We start from the raw sequence: 22,380 nt of genomic DNA on the forward strand, positions 1-22,380 counted from the left end.
CTAAATCTGTAAACTTCAGTTTGACTTTTTGTATACATTGAGCAATTAAATCATTACTATTGTTCTCAATCCATAAGTAACTCAGATTTCATTTTTTAGATACCAAATAAAACTATTAGACCTATAAAAAGACCAGTATTTCAGTTACCTAAAATAGTGAGTAAGTATACCAGAATATGAGCAATATTGTGACACTAAAATCGGACACTGTAATTACTATACTGTCCGCCATGCCCTATCCCTCAACTCTCCTTTGTCTGGTAAATTCTTGGTCATTCTTCAGGATTCAATAGAAATATTGCCTCCTCTATAAAACCTTCCCTGACCATGTCCAATACTTCCAGGTAAAGTTGACTTATCTCCCTTCTAAGCTATTTCATACTTTATTCCACCATACAGTGATTATTTACATAGCCGTTTTCTGCTAAACTATAAACTTGTCCAAGGCTGAATTCATTCATCTTTCTATCCCCCGTTCCCAGCACAAGGTCTGGCTCTTCCACCACCCTTAATAAATGTTTGCTGATTGCATGGGGAGACAAATTTTAAAATGGTAATTAGTTCTGGTCACACTTGTTTGAGTATGGTCAGGTTTAGTGACCAGGAGCCCTGCCAGAACCAGAGGAGGTTCCATCATCAATAAACCGCCAACTGCAGAGACCTATCCTTGGCTCAAGAAGAAAACAAGGCACTTCCCAATAGACAGAAGTCAGGAGAACAGAGAGCTGAGACTATCAGAACTGTTTCATTCTCCTCCTTCTTTTGGATTAAGTGTCCAATTCTCCAGTATTTAATAAGAAAGGAAATCGTGAAAGCAAACATGATTCATCAATCACCTTGAAAACCATTTTCTTTCTTTTCCACTTCTGAGTATCATCCACAAATAAATGGCATACATCTTCTTACTTTATAGAGACATCTATACTGCAGTCCTTCAACTAAAAGCCTTTTAATTCGAGGCCAATGACTTGTTATGCTCCAATACATCATCAGTGTTCACATATACACACACAATGAATATTATTCACCCTTTTAAAAAAAAGAAGGAAATCCTGCCATTGCAACAACTTGGATGAACCTGAAGGACACTATGTTAAGTGAAATAAGACAGAGAAACCCAAATACTGCACAGTATCACATATATGTGGAATCTAAAAACAAAAAGCAAAAAGCAAAAAAAAAAAAAAGTTGATCTCATAGAAATAGAGTAGAATAGTGCTTGCCAGGGACTGAGAGGTGGAGAAAATAGGAAGAGGCTGGTCAAAGGGTACAAACTTTCAGTTATACGATGAATAAGGCCTGAATAATAAAGTCCATATATGAAAAACCCACAACTAATATCATTCTCAATGGGAAAAAAATAGAGCTTTTCCTCTATGGTCAGGAACAAGACAGGGATGTCTATTTTCACCACTGTTATTCAACATAATACTGGAAATCCTAGCCACAGCAATCAGACAACAAAAAGAAATGGAAGGCATCCAAATTGGCACAAAAGAAGCCAAACTTTCACTATTTGCAGATGACATGATACTCTATATAGAAAACCCAAAAGACTCCACCAAAAAAATTGCTAGAACTGACACACGAATTCCATAAAGTCACAGGATAGAAAAACAACATACAGAAATTTGTAGCATATCTATACACCATTAATGAAGCAGCATAAAAAGAAATGAAGGAATCAATCCCCTTTGCAATTGTACCAAAAACTATAAGATACTTAGGAATAAACCTAACCAAAGAGGTGAAAGACCGGTACTCTGAAAACTATAAAACACTGATGAAAGAGATGAAGATGAAACACAAAGAAATGGGAAAACACTCCATGCTAATGGATTAGAAAAACAAATATTGTTAAAATGTCTATACTACCCAAAGTGATCTACACATTTAATGCAATCCCTATCAAAATACCAACAGCATTTCTCACAGAGCTAGAACAACCAACCCTAAAATTTGTATGGAACCATGAAAGACCCCGAATAGCCAAAGCAACCTTGAAAAAGGAAAGCAAAGCTGGAGGCATCACAATTCTGGAGTTCAGGTTATATTACAAAGCTGCAGTGATCAAAACAGTATGGTACTGGCACAAAAATCAACACATAGATAAATAAAACAGAACAGAAAACCCAGAAACGAACCCACACTATATGGTCAATTAATTTTTTGACAGCACAGGAATGAATATTCAAGGAGAAAAGACAGTCTTTTCAACAAATGGTGCTAGGAAAACTGGACAGCAACATGCAAAAGAATGAAAACTGGACCACTTTCTTACACTATACACAGATATTAAAATTACCAATCTAACGAGTGAGTAGTGATAGCTCATTGTTTAAATTTGCATTTTTAATAGTGAAGTTGACATTTTATATACTTATTGGCCATAAGCATTTCTCTTCCATGAATTAACTGCTTGTTCCTATCCTTTTTCTATTTTTCTATTGGGTTCAATTATTCTTATTGATTAGTAGATGGTCTTAAGCAGATATGTCCTTTGTGGGTTGAAAAGATATTACAAACATCCTCTTGTAGTCTGTGTGTTACCTTGTCACTTTGTTTATAGTATCTTTTGTATATAATTTTAAATTTATATATATAAAATATATATATCTTTTCTTTTAATGTTTTGTTATTACTTCTTGTTTTAAGATATTGAGTGACATCTCAAGAATATAAAAATCCTCCTCTATCTTTCACAAAGTTTGAAACTTTTTCTTTTCACATTCATATCTTGCATAAACCTGTAATTGATTTTTGTGCATGGTACAATATAGGTATCTAATTTAACTTTTTTTCCAGATTAATAATCACTGTTCTCCACATATTAAATATTTCATCATTTCCCCACTGAAATTTAGGGTCAGATTCTCAGTTTGTACTTTTAAAAAAACCTAATGTGATATTAACTAGATTGATAAATTAATTTGGATTTAAACTGCCATCTTGATGATACTTAATCTCACTGTGTAAAACATATACACAATTTGGGTCTTCTTTGATGTAACTCAATAAGGTTTTAAACTTTTTGCCATAAATGTCTTGCGATTCTTTTGTCAGATTTAGTCCTAACTTCTGTATGGTTTTGTTGTGAATAAGATTTGTATTTTTATTACCTTCCCTGATTGTTGATGGTATACTGAAAGCTACTTACCTGGGGTACTGATCTTATGTCCATATTCTTGCTAAATTACATTCTATTAGTACTAATAGTAGATTCCCTTGGATTTAAGTCTATATCCCTATGAATAATGAGAGTTTTATTTCTTTCACTCAAATTCTTATACCCAGCAGTTTGCTGGTAAATGTTTACCACTAGTTCTCTGGGGAGAAATCCCTGATTTGTACCATTAGCAATTTCCATGATATATACTCCTAACATGGCCAACTTCAACCTACCAATGTGATGTCAACCAATTTACAAAACCCCTGAAATTTTAACAATCAGCTGGCAAGAGCTGGTAAAAGCCAGCTCCAGCACATACTGTGTTATGTCTCTTATTTATTTTTCTTATCTTACTGCACTTGCTAGGACTGCCACTCTAGTCATTAATAAAAGCCATGATAGGGGTGCCTGGGTGGCTCAGTCGTTAAGCATCTGCCTTCGGCTCAGGTCATGATCCCGGGGTCCTGGGATAGAGCCCCGCGTCGGGCTCCCCGCTCCGCGGGAAGCCTGCTTCTCCCTCTCCCACTCCCCCTGCTTGTGTTCCCTCTCTCGCTGTCTCTCTCTCTCTCTGTCAAATAAATAAATAAATAAATAAATAAATAAATAAACAAAAGCCATGACAGGGATGCCTGGGTGGCTCAGTTGGTTAAGCATCTGCCTTCAGCTCAGGTCATGATCCCAAGGTCCTGAGATCGAGTCCCGCATCGGGCTCCTTGCTCAGCAGGAGCCTGCTTCTCCCTCTGCCTGCTGCTCCCCCTGCTTGTGCTCGCTCGCTCTCTGACAAATAAATAAATAAAATCTTATTTTTTAAAAAAAAAGCCATGATAGTGAATATCATAGTCTTGTTTCTGACTTTATTTTTTTGAAAGATTTTACTTATTTGAGAGACAGAGATACCGACAGAGATAGTGACAGAGATGGCGACAGAGAGCACAAGCAGGGAGGAGAGGGAGAGGGGCTCCCTAATGAGCAGGAAGCAGGTAGCCCCACACGGGGCTCAATCCCAGGACCACTGGATCATGACCTGAGCCAAAGGCAGATGCTTAACTGACTGAGCTACCCAGGGGCCCCTTGTTTCTGACTTTAAAAAATGCTTCTAAGGATTCAATACTGAGGTGGCTGGGTGGCTGACGGTTAAGCGTCTGACTGTTGATCTCAGCTCAGGTCTTGATCTCAGGGTTGTGAGTCCAAGCCCCACATTGGGCTTCACGCCATACATACATACATACATACATACATACATACATACATAAATAATAAAGATTCAATACTAGGTAAGTTTGCTTCAGGTTTTTGATAGAGAGCCTTAAAATTAAGGAAGGTTTCTTCTATTTCTATTTCCCTAAGAGCATTCATCATGGATGAGTGCAACATCTTTTTCAAAAGACTCCCTACATCTTTTGAAATTATCATGTGGTTTTGTTCATTCAGTCCTTTAATGTAGTAAATTATACTAATATTTTTTTCTAATGTTAAAATCAACCTCTCATTAATGGACTAAACCCAACCCAGTACATTACATTTTGTAATACACAATCTAGATTCAATTTGTTAATATTTTATTTAAGATGTTTGCATCTTTGTTATTAAATGAGATTGGCCTATAACTTTTCTTTCTACTACGGCCATTAAGCAGTTTTCCAACTCTCTTCCAATTCTCTGAACATTGTATAAGCCAGAGATTACCTTTTCCCTAAAAGTGCAATAAATCTTACCTTTTAAAATGTCTGAGCCCAGAGTTAGGTGGAGTTGGGGGAAAGAGGCCTATTTTTATTACTTATTCATTTTTTCAAAATAACCATTGATCTAGTCAAGATTTCTATTTTTTTCTTGAATTAATTTTGGTAATTTATACTTTATAAGAAAATTGTCCATTTCATCCAAGTTTTCAAATGTATTGTCATAAAATTATTTATAATATTTTCTAATGATTTTTTTCTTCAAATTTTTATTTAAATTCTAGTTAGTTAATGTATAGCGTAATATTGGTTTCAGGAGTGGAATTCAGTGATTCATCACTTACATATAATACCCAGTGCTCATTACAACAAGTGCACTCCTTAATACCCATCACCCATCTAGCCCATCCCCCACTCACCTCCCTCTATCAACCTTCAGTTTGTTTTCTATGGTTAAGAGTCTCTTATGGTTTGTTTCCCTCTCTGTCTCTCTTTCTCCCCCTTCCCATTTGTTCATCTGTTTTGTTTCTTAAATTCCACATGAGTGAAATCATATGGTATTTGTGTTTCTCTGACTTATTTCACTAGCATAATACATCTAGTTCCATTCACATCATTGCAAATGGCAAGATTTCATCCTTTTTGGTGGCTGAGTAATATTTCATTTTATACACACACACACACACACACACACACACACACACACACACCACATCCTCTTTATCCATTCATCAGTCGATGGATGTAATGATTTTTTTAAGATTTTATTTATTTGAGAGAGAAAGGGTGAAAGAGAGCATGAGAGGGGAGAGGGTCAGAGAGAGAGCAGACTCCCTGCTGAGCTGGGAGCACAATGCGAGACTCGATCCTGGACTCCAGGATCATGACCTAAGCCAAAGGCACTTGCTCAACCAACTGAGCCACCCAGGTGCCCGATTTAATGATTTTTTAAGTCTTAGTTTTTCCTGTGTGTATGCTCCATCTTTTAAAATTGTAATTATTATTTATGCTCTCCACCTCTCTGATATTAACAAATATCAAAAATTATCAAATATTATCAAAGGTTTATCAATTCTGTCTTTTTCACTAAATTAGATTTTGGTTCGTTGATCCTCTCTTTTCTTTATTTTCAATGTCATTACTTCACTTCTACTTTTTTCCTATTTTTCTTCTACTTTCTTTCGATTGCTCAGATTTGGGGAGTTTTCAACCATTATTTTTTTAATCAGTTCTCTTGCCCCTCCCTCTCCCTTTGCCTCTGAGACTCCCATAAAGCAAATATTGTTTTGCTTGCTAGTATCCTATTCTCTTTTTCTAACTCCTTGAGTTAAATGCCTTGCTTATAATTTTCAATGTTTCTTATATTCTAATATATGTTTTAAGATTTTTTATTTATTTATTTGCCAGAGAAAGAGAGAGGGAGAGTACAAGCAGGGGGAGTGGCAGGCAGAGGGAGAAGCAAGCTCTTCGCTGAGCAAGGAGCCAGATGTGGGACTCAATCCCAGGATCCTGAGATCATGACCTGAGCCAAAGGCAGACACTTAACCATCTGAGCCACCCAGGCGCCCTAAACTAGAATTTTAATTTTAGTTTTAGTCCACAGGTCTGACATAGAGTGATCCTGTTGTCACTTAAATATTTCATAAGTTCTAGTGTATCTTCTCTGACCCAGAGATGATTGAAAGTGTGCTTTTGTTTCCAAAATTATACAGGATTTTCAGTTATCTTTTTGTTACTATTTTCTAATCTTATTTTATTGTGGTCAGAGAACAAAGACTACATGCTGTAGATCCTTTGATATTTGTTGAGACTTTATGGACTTACTTGTGATCAATTTTTTTAAATATTCCATGTGAACATGAAGAAAATGTATATTCCCTATTTGCTGGAGGTCATTTTTTTCTTTTATTTTCTAAAATGACCATGTAATATATTTGCAATCTGAAAAAAAAAAAGTGACCAAATAAAAAGAGCTAATTAGATCATGACAGCAAAACTAAAAAAATCTTCAAAGGAAAGAGATAACAATATTATTATTAAGCAATTACTGTATATCAGCTTACTATGTGCCAACTACTATGATAAGATATTTATATTTACTATCTTATTTAATCCTTACAACATCCTTTAAGGAAAAAACAACTATTATTCCCATTTTTCAGATGAAGAAACAGAAGCACAAAAAGATTAGGTAACTTGCCCAAGTCATACAGCTAATTAAGAGTGAAGTCTCTGAGGATGCCTGGGTGGCAGCTGGTTAAGCATCTGACTCTTGATTTCAGCTCAGGTCATGATCTCAGAGTCATGAGATCGAACCCAGCAGTGGGCCCCATGCTGAGTGTGGAGCCTGCTTAAGGTTCTCTCTCCCCAAGGGACAGGTCTATTTGAACAAATTATAGCTGAGAACTTCCCTAATCTGGGGAAGGAAACAGGCATTCAAGTCCAGGAGGTACAGAGAACCCCCCTCAAAATCAATAAAAATAGGTCAAAACCTTGACGTATAATAGTAAAGCTTGCATTCATGCATTTCAAAGATAAAGAGAATATCCTGAAAGCAGCTCGGAACATGAGGTCCTTAACCTACAAGGGTAGAAACATAAGGCTGGCAGGAGACCTGTGCCCAGGGACCTGGCAGGCTAGAAAGGAATGGCATGACATATTCAATGTGCTAAACTGGAAAAATGTGCAGCCCAGAATTCTTTATCCAACAAGGTTGTCATTCCGAATGAAGGAGAGATAAAGAGGTTCCAGGACAAACAAAAACTAAAGGAATTTGTGAACATTAAACCAGCCCTGCAAGAAATATTAAAGGGGGTCCTTTCAGTGGAGGGAGAGCCCAAAATTAACAAAGACCAGAAAGGAACGCAGACAATCTACAGGAACAGTGACTTTACAGGTAACACAATGGCACTAACTTCATATCTTTCAATAATTATTCTGAATGTAAATGGAGTAAATGTACCAATCAAAAGATATACACTATCAGAATGGATTAATAAAAAAAGACCCATCTTATATGCTGCTTACAAGAGACTCATGTTAGACCCAAAGACAGCTCCACGTTGAAAGTGAGGGGGTAGAGAACCATTTATCATGCCAATGGACATCAAAAGAAAGCTGGAATAGCCATCCTTATATCAGACAAACTAGATTTTAAGCCAAAGACTGTAATAAGAAGGACACTATATCATAATAAAAGTGTCTATCTAACAAGAAGATCTAACAATTGTAAATATTTATGCCCCTAACTTGGAAGCAGCCAAATATATAAACCAATTAATAACAAAATTAAAGAAATTCATTGATAATAATACAATAATAGTAGGGGACTTCAACACCTCACTCTCAGCAATGGACAGATCATCTAAGCAGAAGATCAACAAGGAAACAAGGGCTTTGAATGACACACTGGACCAGATGGACTTAACAGATATATTCTGTTAAATATATTCAGAGCATTTCATCCTAAAGCAGTAGAATACATATTCTTCTCGAGTGCACATGGAACACTGTCCAGAATAGATCACATACTGAGTCACGAATCAGGTCTCAACCAGTATAAAAAGATTGAGATTATAACATGCAAATTTTCAGACCACAATACTTTAAAACTTGAAGTCAACCATAAGAAAAAATTTGGAAGGACCACAAATACATAGAGATTAAAGAGCATCCTACTAAAGAATGAATGGGTTAACCAGGATCCATGGAGGCAAATGAAAATGAAAACACGACAGTTCAGAACCTTTGGGATGTAACAAAGGTGGTCCTAAGAGAGAAATATATTGCAATACAGGCCTTTCTCAAAAAATAAGAAAATCCTCAAATACACAACCTAACATTACACCTAGATCTGGAAAAAGAACAGCAAATAAAGCCTAAATCCAGCAAGAAAAGAGAAATAATAAAGATTAGGGCAGAAATCAATGATATAGAAATAAAAACAATAGAACAGATCAACAAAATTAGGATCTGGTTCTTTGAAAGAATTAATAAGATCAATAAATTCCAGGGTGCCTGGGTGGCTCAGTCAGTTAAGCATCTGGCTTCAGCTCAGGTCATGATCCCACAGTCCTGGGATTGAGCCTTGCATTGGGGTCCCTGCTCAGCAGGGAGCCTGCTTCTCCATCTCCCTCTGCCTCCTCCCCCCGTTCATGCTCTGTCTCTGTCTCTGTCTCTCTCTCAAATAAATAAAATCTTAAAAAAAAAAAAAGAGCAATAAACTCCTAGCCAGACTTATCAAAAAGAAGAGAGAAAGGACCCAAATAAATAAAATCATGAATGAAAGAGGAGAGATCACAACCAACACCAAAGAAATACAAACAATTATAAGAGAATATTATAAGCAATCATATGCCAACAAATTAGGCAATCTGGAAAAATGGATGCATTCCTAGAAACACATAAACTACCAAAACTGAAACAGGAAGAAATAGAAAACCTGAACAGACCCATAACCAACTAAGAAACTGAATCAGTAATCAAAAATCTCCCAACAAACAGGAGTCCAAGGCTGGATGGCTTCCCAGGCGAATTCTACTAAACACTGAAAGAATTAATACCTATTCTGAAACTGTTTCAAAAAATAGAAATGGAAGGAAAACTTCCAAACTCATTCTGTGAGGCTAGCATTACTCTGATCCCAAAACCAGATAACGACCACACCAAAAAGGAGAATTACAGACCAATATCCTTGATGAATATGAATGCAAAAATTCTCACCAAGATACTAGCTAAAAAAACATTAAAAGGATTATTCACCACGACCAAGTGGGATTTATTCCTGGGCTGCAAGGGTGGTTCAACATCTGCAAATCAATCAATGTGATACACCACATTAATAAAAGAAAGGACAAGAACCATATGATCCTCTCAAAAGATGCAGAAAAAAGCATTTGACAAAATACAGCATCCTTTTTTCAGAAAAACTCTCCACAGCGTAGGGATAGAGGGAACATACCTCAATATCATAAAAGCCATATACGAAAAACCCACAGTGAATATCATCCTCAATGGGGAAAAACTGAGAGCTTTTTCCCCCAAGGTCAGGAACACGACAGGGACGTCCACTCCCACCACTACTGTTCAACATAGTACTAGAAGTCCTAGCCTCAGCAATTCAACAACAAAAAGAAATAAAAGGCATCCAAACTGGCAAAGAAGTCAAACTTTCACTCTTAGCAGACAACATGATAGTCTATGTAGAAAACCCAAAAGATTCCAGCAAATAATTGCTAGAACTGACACCGGAATTCGGCAAAGTCGCAGGATATAAAATCAATGCACAGAAGTCAGTTGTATTTCTATACACTAACAATGAGGCAGAAGAAAGAGAAATCAAGGAATCGATCCCATTTATATTTTCACCAAAAACAATAAGATACCTAGGAATAAGCCTAACCAAAGAGGTAAAGGATCTGTACTCTGAAAACTACAGAACACTTATGAAAGAAATTGAGGAAGACACAAAGAAATGGGAAAACATTCCATGTTCATGGATTGGAAGAACAAATATTGTTAAAATGTCTATGCTACCCAAAACAATCTACACATTCCATGCAATCCCTATCAAAATACCAACAACATTTTTCACAGAACTGGAACAAACAATCTTAAAATTTGTATGGAACCAGAAAAGACCCCGAATAGCCAAAGTAATGTTGAAAAAGAAAACCAAAGCTGCAGGCATCACAATTCTGGACTTTAAGCTGTATTACAAAGTTGTAATCATCAAGACAGTATGGTACTGGCACAAAAACAGACACATAGATCAATGGAACAGAATAGAGAACCCAGAAATGGACCCTCAACTCTATGGTCAATTAATCTCTGACAAAGCAGGAAAGAATATCCAATGGAAAAAAAAACAGTGTCTTCAACAAATGGTGTTGGGAAAATTGGACAGCCACATGCAGAAGAATGAAACTGGACCACTTTCTTACACCATACACAAAAATAAACTCTAAATGGATACCTAAATGGCAAATCCATCCTAATCCTAGAGAACACAGGCAGCAACCTCTGTGACCTTGGCCACAGCCACTTCTTGCTAGACATGTTTCCAAAGGCAAGAGAAACAAAAGCAAACTGAACTATTGGGACTTTATCAAGATAAAAAGCTTTTGCACAGCAAAGGAAACAGTCGACAAAACTAAAAGGCAACCTACAGAATGGGAGAAGATATTTGCAATGTATTATCAGACAAAGAGCTAGTACCCAAAATCTATAAAAAACCTATCACACTCAACACCCAAAAAACAAAAAATCCAGTCAAGAAATGGGCAGAAGACATGAACAGACATTTCTCCAGAGAAGACATACAATGGCCAACAGACACACAAAAAAATGTTCAACATCACTTGGCATCAGGAAAATACAAATCAAAACCACAATGAGATACCACCTCATACCAGTCAGAATGGCCAAAATTAACAAGTCAGGAAACGACAGATGTTGGCGAGGATGCGGAGAAAGGGGAACCCTTTTACACTGTTGGTGGGAATGCAAGCTGGTGCAGCTACTCTGGAAGAGTATGGAGGTTCTTCAAAAAGTTAAAATTAGAGCTACCCAGGATGCCTGGGTGGCTCAGTTGGTTAAGAGTGTGCCTTCAGCAGGTCATGATCTCAGGGTTCCTGGATGGAGCCCCATGTTGGGCTCCCTGCTCCATGGGGAGTCTGCTTCTCCTTCCAGCTCTCCCTCTCTCAATCTCTCTCTCTCTCTCTCTCTATCAAATAAATAAATAAAATCCTTAAAAAAATAGAGCTACCCTGTGACCCAGCAATTGCACTACTAGGTATTCATCCAAAGGATATAAACATAGTGATTTGAAGGGGCACATGCACCCCAATGTTTACAGCAGCAATGCCCACAATAACCAGAATATGGAAAGAGTGCAGATGTCCATTGACAGACGAATAGGTAAAGAAGAGGTATATATATACCACCTCTTCTATATATATATATATATAAATGTGTCCACACACACAGTGGAATATTACTCAGCCATCAAAAAGAACGAAATCTTGCCATTTGCAACGATGTGGATGGAACTAGAGGGTATTATGCTAAGTGAAATAAATCAGAGAAAGACAAATACCATATGATTTCACTCTTATGTGGAATTTAGGAAACAGAGGAACATAGGGGAAGGGAAGGAAAAATAAAATAAGATGAAAACAGAGAGGGAGGCAAAGCATAACAGACTCTTAACTCTAGGAAACAAACAGGGTTGCTGGAGGGCAGGTGGGTGGGGGAATGGGGTAACTGGGTGATGGGCATTAAGGAGGGCATGTGATATAATGAGCACTGGGTGTTACATGCAACTGATGAATCACTAAATTCTACTTCTGAAACTAATAATATAGTATGTTAATTAAATTGAATTTAAATTAAAAAAAGATTCTCTCTCTCCCTCTGCCCCTCTCCCCACCCCCACTCACACATGCACATGCAGGCTCTCTCTCAAAAAAAAAAAAAAAAAAACAGAGTGAAGTCTGTGTACTTAACTACTATGCTATACTATATCAACATGTATACACATGCTCACACATTCATATATATGTATACTATATATAATATATGCAAAATATAAAGCAGGCACATCAAATTTATCCAACTTTAGAGATGGTACATAGCATCTTTAGGTAGTCATAAGTAATATCGATGAGAGAAAAAAGACAAAATACCTCTGGTGGTTTTTTCATTCAGGTTCACACCATATTTTGCCAAAGCTCTAATCACATGACTTTGCCCAGCCATGCAAGCTGCATACAACAAATTTCTCCCAACGATGTCTTCTTCCAAGAGGAGCTGCATGGCCTGTTCATGATGAGGGTTCTTAGGATCCTCAAAAATCTTCTGCAAACCTTCTACATCCCCTGTGAGAGCAGGTTGTAAGAGAGGATTAAGAGTGGCCGTTTCCTCTGGTTCTTTCGCTTCTTCTTCATCTTCTTCTTCTTCATCGTCTTCTTGCTGTGAGAAAAATACTGATTTTTCTGAACTCTCTGATTCTGGAGGTCCTTCTGGCTCCATTAACTCCCAAAATACCTGAAGCCAAGAAAAAGTAATAGTAATCTACTCAAACAAATCAGTATTTGTTTATCTGCTTATTTCATCAGTCAACTGACAATATAGATGGGATAAAAATACTTAACTGGTTGAAAATAATTATAAGACACTTACTTCATCCCGCAATCAATAAAGTTTATTGTGCACCTACTATAAATGAGCACACTGCCTGAATATATACTAAAATGCTGAATGTGTGATATAAACAATAAATTCAACAGGAACAGAAGAAGAAGCAGATCAATGTGGCTAGATTTATTAGGAAAAGATTGAAAGAGAATGCTAAAGAGATTCACCTGCCTAAACAAGGGTTCATGCTGGGGAAAAGTGAGAAATACAGAGGGATTACTGGAGCCAGATTAAAACTTTAAAACTTAGGCACTGACATTTAGACAGAATTATTCATTCAGTGATGCTTACTGAAAGCTTACTAATGTACTAAGTGCTGTGTAGCCACTATGTAAATTACAAAGAAGAATCAAATTTATTTCCTGCCCTCAATGACTTATTATTTTAAGGGAGAAAATATGACATGCACAAAATAAGTGTGATAAAAGGTAACAAGTGCTAAATATCATAAGACATGAGGTATGCTATGGGAGTTCAGAAGGGATGAGATTAATCCCAGGCACAATTAATCAAGGAATTCGTTGTGCTCAGTCTAGCAGAACACATATTAAACTGGTAATGATTCAGAGAAGAGTAGCATAGTCCCCTTCATATGTATAAGAATGTTTGTAGTATCACTGTTCATAACAGCAAAAATCCTGGGCAGGAAAACAAAGCCCAAGAACAGGAGTATAAACTGTAGCATAGTCACACAAAATAGTATATAGTAGTTAAAATGAATAAATTATAGTGATACCATGCGGTAGGCAGCTTCTAACAGGGCTCCCAGTGACTCTTACCCTGTCTCCTGGTATTCATACCCTTGTGTAATTCCTGCCCCTGAATGCAGCCTGGACATAGTGACTTTCTTCTAATGAAAATACAGCAACAGTGATGGGATGTCATTTCCACAATTCAGTTATAGCAGACTGTGACTTTGCCTTGTTGGTATTCTCTCCCTGGCTCTTCTTATGTAATATGATGGAGAGGGCCACCTTTCAAGGAACAGAAGGCAACCCCTGGCCAGCAGCCAATAAGGAATGGAAGCCCTCAATCCATTAGCTCATGAGGAACTTAACTCTGCCAACAACCACTGAATGAGTTTGGAAGTGGATCAGCCCCAGTTGAACCTTGAGATGACTGCAGTCGCAGGCAACACCTTGACTGTGTCTTCATGAGAGATGCCAAAATGAAAGATCTAGCTAAGCTGTGCCCAAGAAACTGGGAGATAAGGAATGTGTGCCATTTTGAAGCTACCACATTTGGGGGTAATTTGTCACACAGCAATAAATAACTGAAGCACACAATATGAATGAATCTTAGCAATATAATATTAATGGGAAAAAGTAGATCCAAAAGATTATATATATCAAGATATATTTTTGTAAAGTTCAAAGCAATTAAAATTGACATTTTAGGAATGCAAATAGACTCAGTAACACTATTTTTTAAAAAAGAAGAAAAGCAAGATTCAACATAAGATTCAGGATCATGTTTGTGGCAGGAGCGTGGGGGAAGACACAGGAAATGGGATAAATGGATTCATATATTGAGTAAAAAAATATATATATATATAGCATTTAAGCTGGGCCATAAAGAATTGGCAAGATTTGGTCATTCAGAAGTCAGAAGGAAGGGCAATCTAGTTAGACAGAATAACATCTCTATCTACATAACCCTACATTAATCTCTACCTTTACTAAACGTGTATACTTGTAAGCTGTTGAAGTTAGGAATTCTTTGGTTATAGATAACAGAAAAATAGTAAGATTGACTTTTAAAAGTAAAAGATTATTTTTTCACATAACAAGAAATTTAAAGGTGGAGATGGTTCAGCAGCTCAAAAATATAGACGCAAGCTCTTTCTACCTTTCTATTCCATCATAGTGTGTAAGACTTTCATCATCATGGCTATTGCCTCATAGTGACAAGAGGGCTGTCATAACTCCTGGCATCACATCTGCATTTGTGGCAGGAAAAAGAGGGAATCCTCCAGAGGATAGCTATGCCTTTTTAAAAGGAAAGCAAAACAAAATCTTTCCTGACAAGCCCTAACAAAGGCCAGATTGTATCCCTATATTTAAAAGAAGAAAAAAAAAAAAAGCAAGTTTCTCAATTTTCCTGCCTTTATAATAGAAGCAAGCAAGGTAGATGGGGTTGGGAATGGGAGTTGTTAGCCAATCAGCCATGACTCCACCATAAGATTTGGCCCAAACTTTATCTTTGAAATTGTTTCATTTAATTCCCTTCATTTTACAGAATAAATATGGAAAAAACATCCTTTTGAGTGCTAGCATCTAACTTTCCACCCTCCTAACACACACACACACACACACACACACACACACACACACACACACACACACATTCTTAAAGAATCCCTATCTCCATTTTAGAGATTTCTAGTGGAAGATAAAGCTAACTTCCCACTATATAAGCCAAAGGCAAAATCCTCCTCCTCTCCATCTCAGCACAAGGTTGGGGGCAAGAAAATAAATTAGCTCTGCCAATCAGGTGCTCAATCCTACGATCTTGACACTTTTTCTGCTGTTGTTTTTAATCATTTTATTTTCTCATTCACATATAACATTGTATTAGTTTAAGGTATGCAACATAATAATTTGATCTATGTATATATTATAAAATGATTATCACGGTAAGTTAACTCCATCACCCCACATAATTACAAAACTTTTTTTCTTGTGATGCAAACTTTTAAGATCTAATCTCTTAGCAACTTTCAAATACAATACAGTATTGTATTTAATTCAATGCAGTATTGTTAACTATAGTCATTATGCTGTACAGTGCATTCCCAAAACATATTTATCCTATAATTGGAAGTTTTTACATTTTGACCCTCTTTACCCATTTCACCTACCCCTAACTCCACGGTGGCTCTGGCAACCACCAATCTGTTCTCTGTATCTGTGAGTTAAGTTTTTTAGCTTTCAAAATAAATGACCAGGATCTTGACACTTGAACAAGGGACACAGGAACATGAGGCTAGTTGAAGGTCATTCATCAAGGTGACAGCAAGGGTGTACTGATCAAACTTCCTGCTATGAGAACATGCTGTGGTTCTTGTGGTCTGACCCTCCAGAGCTCCCTTGGTTCCTGCTCGTTTCCAGGCTCCTCATGATCATGCGAGCCCCTGTTATAGTACTCAGACACAGCTGTCTTCCATAAAATCTGATCTCCCCTTCTTTAGGAACAGAACCCCATTCTCTTTTTTTTAACCACACATTTTTTAAAAACCTATATTTATATTGGGATAAAACTACTTCCCAGTCTCTCTTGCAGCATGATGTGGCCATATGTCCAAATAGTAGACCTAAGATGTAAGTAGTCATGTAGTATACAACTTCTAGGAAAGTGTAATTCCTTCTCACTGGATTGCAAGCATGATGACTAGAGCTTGCACAGCTAATTTAGACCATGAGGTGGATGTCCTGTCCAAATACATATATATTGTTTAATATATTGTATTACACATAGTATAAATTATTTTTATTGTATTATATAGTATATATTAGTGTATATCTTATTTCAATTTTATATATGTAAATATATATATACATATATATATCTCCTACTAATAAGGTAACCAACCAAATAACTTATTGGCAGTGGTAATGGACACTTGGACACTTTTGTCCTGGGTACATTGCATATATGGGGTATACCTGCATGTATATCATTAACCAAAATACTATTTATCCTTACTACATGTAATATACTGAAGTTTTTATTCCCATTATGTATTTTTTAAATTTTTCATTTTTTAAGTAATCTCTACACCCAACGTGGGGCTCAAACTCAGGACCCTGAGATCAAGAGTCACATGCTCTACCGACTGAGCCAGCCAGGCGTGCCTATTCCCATTACATTTTTTAAGGCTGGTGCAACCCACCAAATTGATTTCATGATCCGCCATTGGGGCACAAGTCACACTGTGAAAAAACACTAGTTTTGAATAACCTCTCTGGAACTATACCAGGAAATCGACAAGAGAGAATTTAACAGAAGTTAGACAGCAGGTGTTTATGGTTAATAGCTTGGGTGACATATGTTTCAATGGACCCAGGGCAGTTCCAGTTACATCTGTTCCCCTGCTGTAATTTTTAATAGCATCCTCTTACTCTCAAAGGTGTCTATCATTACCACACAATAAATGGTTTCATCACCCTATTAATAACATTGTGATCTTCTGGAACATATCTGCTATAGATATCCATATTCAAACCTTAGAGAACAGAGGCAGAATATGCTTAAAATGCCTTTCCTCACCGGCCTAGTGGGGGCCCAGACATGAGACCTTGAAGATACTGAGAAAATCCTATTTACATCTCATACATATTCCTATTACTAGGCCTAGAATAATGTTTTTTTCCTCCTCCATTCCTACTCTCCAAATCCTATTTAGGCCAACCTATAAACCTATTTTCTTCCTAAAGCTTCCCTTGACTCCTCTCTAGAATGCACATGGGCCTCTCCCTCCTATAATCTTCAAAGGCCATTATATATAGTCTATAACATACCTTACCAAGGATGGTATTACATTATTTTCTATTTGTTTCAAGTATAGAAGACATCTACTTAATTAGATTATAAACTGGATGGGGGCAAGGATCAAGCCTTACATTTCTCTTGTGTCACTTTCAGACTTACCACAATTCTTGACATGTATGTATTCAATAATTCTTAACATCAACCTTGCAATTCCCACTGCTTTTCTGCACAGTCAAGAACAATAGGAGTTTTGGAGTCAGAAAGACTTGAGTTTACCATCCAATCCTGCAATTTATTAGCTGCATAACACTGGGTGATTTACCTAATCTCTTGTAGGAGTAACACTAGACCTAGTTTATAGGATTGTTATAAGAAATAATAAATTAGATGATGCATATGCCAAGCACATGGTGAGCACTCAGGAAGCAAAACCTATCATCATCATATCATCATTCCTCCAGCAAAAGCATTTGTGAAATAAAAGAAAAGATGGTAATTATTATTCTTTTTCTTTAATACACAGTTGTCCTACACAAGGTGTGAGTAAATTATTTTCTATTCTACCACCACCAAACATTTGATTACAGACAGATTATTCTGCATCTAGAGATCAGTGTGGTCCCAGGTTATTTCAGAGATTTGTAAATAAACTAGATCAAATCTGGAAATATGATTCAGGCCAGAATACTCAAAGCTACAGTTGATATACCCTTGAATAGAGCTTAATTTCCATGTCAGCCCAGAATTAACATGACTAGGGCAGCATTTCTCAAATTCCTTGGTCTCGGGGCTCTTTACACTCTTAAAAATGGAGAGCTCCCAAAATTTTTATTTGGGTTATATCTATCAATATTTACCATATTAGAAAAAAACATTTACCATATTAGAAATTAAAACTTAGAAATCCTTATTTATTAATTCATCTTAAAACAGTTACATGTTAACATACAAAATATAGCTTATGGGGGGCACTGGGTGGCTCAGTCGGTTAAGCATCTGTCTTCAGCTCAGGTCAAGGTCCCAGGGTCCTGGGATCGAGCCCCGCATCGGGCTCCCTGCTCAGCGGGGAGCCTGCTTCTCCCTCTCCCTCTGCTGTTCCCCCTGCTTGTGTGCTCTCTCTCTCTGTCATATAAATAAATAAAATCTTTAAAATATATATATATAGCTTATGAAAAATATATTTTACAAGGAAAATTTGATGAGAAGAGTGGCATTATTTTACATTTTTGCAATTCCCTTTAATGTCTGGCTTAACAGAAAAGAGATGGGTTCAAATACCTGCTTCTGCTTTCATTGCCATGACATGTGATGTTGTGGTATCACCTGTCATTTAGCCTCTAGAAAACCACCATAACATGTGAGAGAATGAGAATAAAAGACAAATGATGTGTAAGAATTAATATGAAGATAGCTTTACTGGTGAACTCTCTGAAAAATGTCTTAAGGATCCCTGGGGAATCGTCAGACCATACTTTGAGAACCACTGGACTAGGACAAAGTCCTAGGACTTAAGCCACCGTGGTCTATGGTCAAACCTTCAAGACTATTCTAGTCCAAATCTAGACTAACTGAGATCAGCCTTTCTGAAATAAAAGGACAAAGTGAAGTCTTCCAGGGCATTTATCTTTAGGTCTGCCTTTTAAAAGACATCTAATCAGGAGAAAAAAAAGTAAACTCTCCTGTCATGTTTGGTGGTCTACGGCTGATTGTGTCCTTCATCATACTGTCTTTTGGAGATAGAGCAAAGAATTCTATTCTTTATGGTTTTTTCTTCTTATAACATAGAAGTTTTAAAATATTTTGAAGTATTTTTACTGTGACTATAAGTACTAATAGGATGATCATAGTAACATAGCTTTTCCTTTCTCCCTGTTATCAATATTCTACATATTGAAATTTTTTAAAAGATTTATTTATTTGAGAGAGAGAGAAAGAGAGAGCGAACATAGGGAGAGGGAGAATCTCAAGCAACTTTCCACTGAGCACAGAGCCCAACACGGGGCTGGATCCCATGACCCTGAGATCGTGACCTGAGCAGAAATCAAGAGTCGGACACTTAATCGACTGAACCACCCAGGCGCCCCTATATTGAAAATGTTTAACTCTACTTCCTCACTAATATTTTTGTTTTAGAAAATACTTACCTTCCATGAGAAATACGTAATTTATATTTAACATAAAATGGGCTTATTTTTGTTATTGTTAAAAGAATTAATAAACATGTTTTTAATTCTCAGTATATTTTTAATGCTTACTGTATGGCTAGATAAAACCCACATAAAGGAAAGCTCTTTGGGATCAGTAATTTTTTGAGAGTATAATGGAGTTCTGGGACCAAAACATTTGAGGACCACTGTTCTAGGACACGGATGAGATCCAGAAGTGGCAGAGTCTTGCAGGGGCCCTTGCCCCCACATGGTTGCTGTAGCAGGGTGAAGAAGTTCTGTAGGGAGGGACGCCTGTGGGCCAAACCACCCCACCAGGGTGGAAAGGAAGTCACAAGAAGGTTCAGGGCACTGATCAAACCAGGAGAGATCTGTTCACAAGGTACATGACCCCAAACATGACAACGGGACCTTGAACACTTTCCCAAAAATCTTGTGAATCCACATATATCCACATACCAGGACACCATCTCAAGGAGAGAATCAGGGGAGAAGTTATCTGAGAACCTAAGTATTTTTGTATAAGATAAATTAGACATTAGACAAAGAAGCCAATTACAGATTGGTCTAAACTTTAAAACCAGTTGAACGTTTCAATTATTTTTTTTCCTAATAATCAATGAGTGAGTGCTCCCAAAAGAAACTAGAAACAAAAATAAATTACATTTTCTTTGCCCATAAAAGTTATAAATCAAAATTCAACCTAGGTGCCTATAGCCAAAAGTTCATAGAGAATGTAAGCATGGAGAGGGGAGACAGGGTTGGAACTATGAAGGCAGAATGGCATAGCAGTCTGTGAGTCAGAAGGCCCATGCTTTAGTCCTAATTCTGGTATTTAATAGACTTTTCTGAACTCACACTCCTTATTCGTGAAATGAGAACAGCACCTGCTCTGCTTTCCTTAATTCGTGTTGGAAATAAAGCAGGTCTACAAACTCTTCCTTTTAACTATGAAGTGCGAACTCTTTTGAGGTTGCTAAGGAACTAATAATAGAACATCCCAGAGGCCACGGTCCTACCCCATAGGCCATTTATTCCCCACAGTGGGGGAGCCACCAGTAAATCAGCAATGACGATGAGCTAAGGGATACAATGGAGAGAAGCAAAGAGCACTTTGAGAGTAACGACACTGGACAGCTAAATTAGACTCGCAGCGGGGAGGTTCGGAAAAGGCTTCCCAGAAGTGGGGACACCCATCATGGAGTAGTAGGAGTCTTAAAGAGAGAAGAAAGCGGCAATCCAGGTCATGCGAAACATAAAGGGCAAGGAGGCAGACAAGCTCGAAGTTATGACGAATAGATCTGAAGGGACTTTTAAGCTAATTGAATTCTTTCTTCAAAAAACGTGGTCCCTTGAGGATTTTAAGTCCCCAGCTCAAGGAGAGGGCCCTAAAGGGCAGCCCTGGGCCCCGGGGGGTTAAACAGAGGAAGGCCTGAAGAAGAGCAAACAGAGAGTGGCGGCCACACCGCGCGTCCCAGGAGGCCCGGCGGGGCGCACACCCGTCGCTTCTGGACCCCGGCGTTCGCCTTCCGGCCTGAATCCCTCAGGGACCCTCGGGGATCTCCGAGGCTGCCCGCGGGGCGGGAGCCGCTCTGCAAAGCTCTGGGCAGAAGCAAAGCCGGAGGACGCCGGGGTGAACGCCCACTCCCCTCCGGCTCCAGCCCCAGCGGCCACGCGGGGAGATGCCCATTCCTTCCCCCGACCCCACCCCGAGCACCCACCGCGGCCCTCCGCGCGGGACCTCGACTCACCGCTCCCTAGGCCCCTGGCTTCCGCGGTTACCATGGCGACGGCGCACCCGTGCGCGCTAGCGCCGCCCCGAGCGCTGCGGTTCCGGCTGCGCGCCTGGGTCAAGGTTGCGAGGTGCGAGCCGAGAGAGAGCGGGAGAAAAATCAGGAGGAATCCCTCCACATGAATTAAATCTCTGCATTCGGATGGAGGCGGGGGGGGGGGGGGGGTCTTTATTTTGTAAATTTTCTACCATATGGTCTATATTTACTTTACAGTTTAAAAAAAATAAAATTTAAAAATAAGGCGTGCACACTGGTTGCGGGTCCGTCTTAAGTCTTATCTTTGGCCTTTGAACTAAAGAATTTTTCCAGAAATACGAGGATGCTTTCTGAAAATTACAAAAGATTGTAATATAACGGACAGCTTGCTTAATTTTCTAGGCTGTTAGAGGTCTTTTTCTTATGGTTTATGGTCATTGTCACCAAGTCCGTTTCCTGAGACCTCACAAGTCCCAAGTATGTCAGGAGCGGAAGGGCCTTGGAAATTAACATCTAGCTTGGTTGAGGAATTTAAGATCCAAAACAGAAGACGTTCTAGAAAGGAGGATGGGAAGGGGTGGGACGGGGGTATCAAAAGAAGCCAGCAGAGAAGAGCCACGCTTACCCAGAAACTATATAAATGTCCACATTAATCAGAGGGAAGACGGGGAAGTTTTGGTCCTGAAGACAACTAGTGAAGGAAAACATTCGTTTCTTTACTATTTCCACAAGGAAATAGTTAAGGAGGAGGTAATATTTTAGAGGAGCTCAGAACATCTGAGTTGAAGGCTGAATAGCCTAGTTTTAAAATAAATATTTGGCCTAAGACCCAAGCAAAATATCGCTATCATAGATCTGAACTTCTGGAATAAAGAATAAGTTTGAAACTGTAACTATTAGATTTCTCTTAT

The 22,380-nt window shown here is 38.0% G+C and overlaps 1 protein-coding gene across 1 annotated transcript in view; it reads right to left on the bottom strand.

The window, feature by feature from the left end:
• The window catches only part of ANKRD45 (ankyrin repeat domain 45), a 54,707-nt gene extending 33,177 nt beyond the window's left edge, over positions 1–21,530 (bottom strand). The window contains exons 1-2 of the mRNA XM_036103926.1: positions 21,452–21,530; positions 12,534–12,894 (exon numbers count right to left, since the gene is read on the bottom strand). Coding sequence (XP_035959819.1) covers positions 12,534–12,879 — 346 coding nt within the window. The 5' untranslated portion in view covers positions 12,880–12,894; positions 21,452–21,530. The remainder of the gene's footprint in view (positions 1–12,533; positions 12,895–21,451) is intronic.
• Positions 21,531–22,380: the final 850 nt, after the last annotated feature.

This window comes from Halichoerus grypus, chromosome 7 (genome assembly GCF_964656455.1).
Source record: "Halichoerus grypus chromosome 7, mHalGry1.hap1.1, whole genome shotgun sequence".
NCBI classification, from domain to species: Eukaryota; Metazoa; Chordata; class Mammalia; order Carnivora; family Phocidae; genus Halichoerus; species Halichoerus grypus.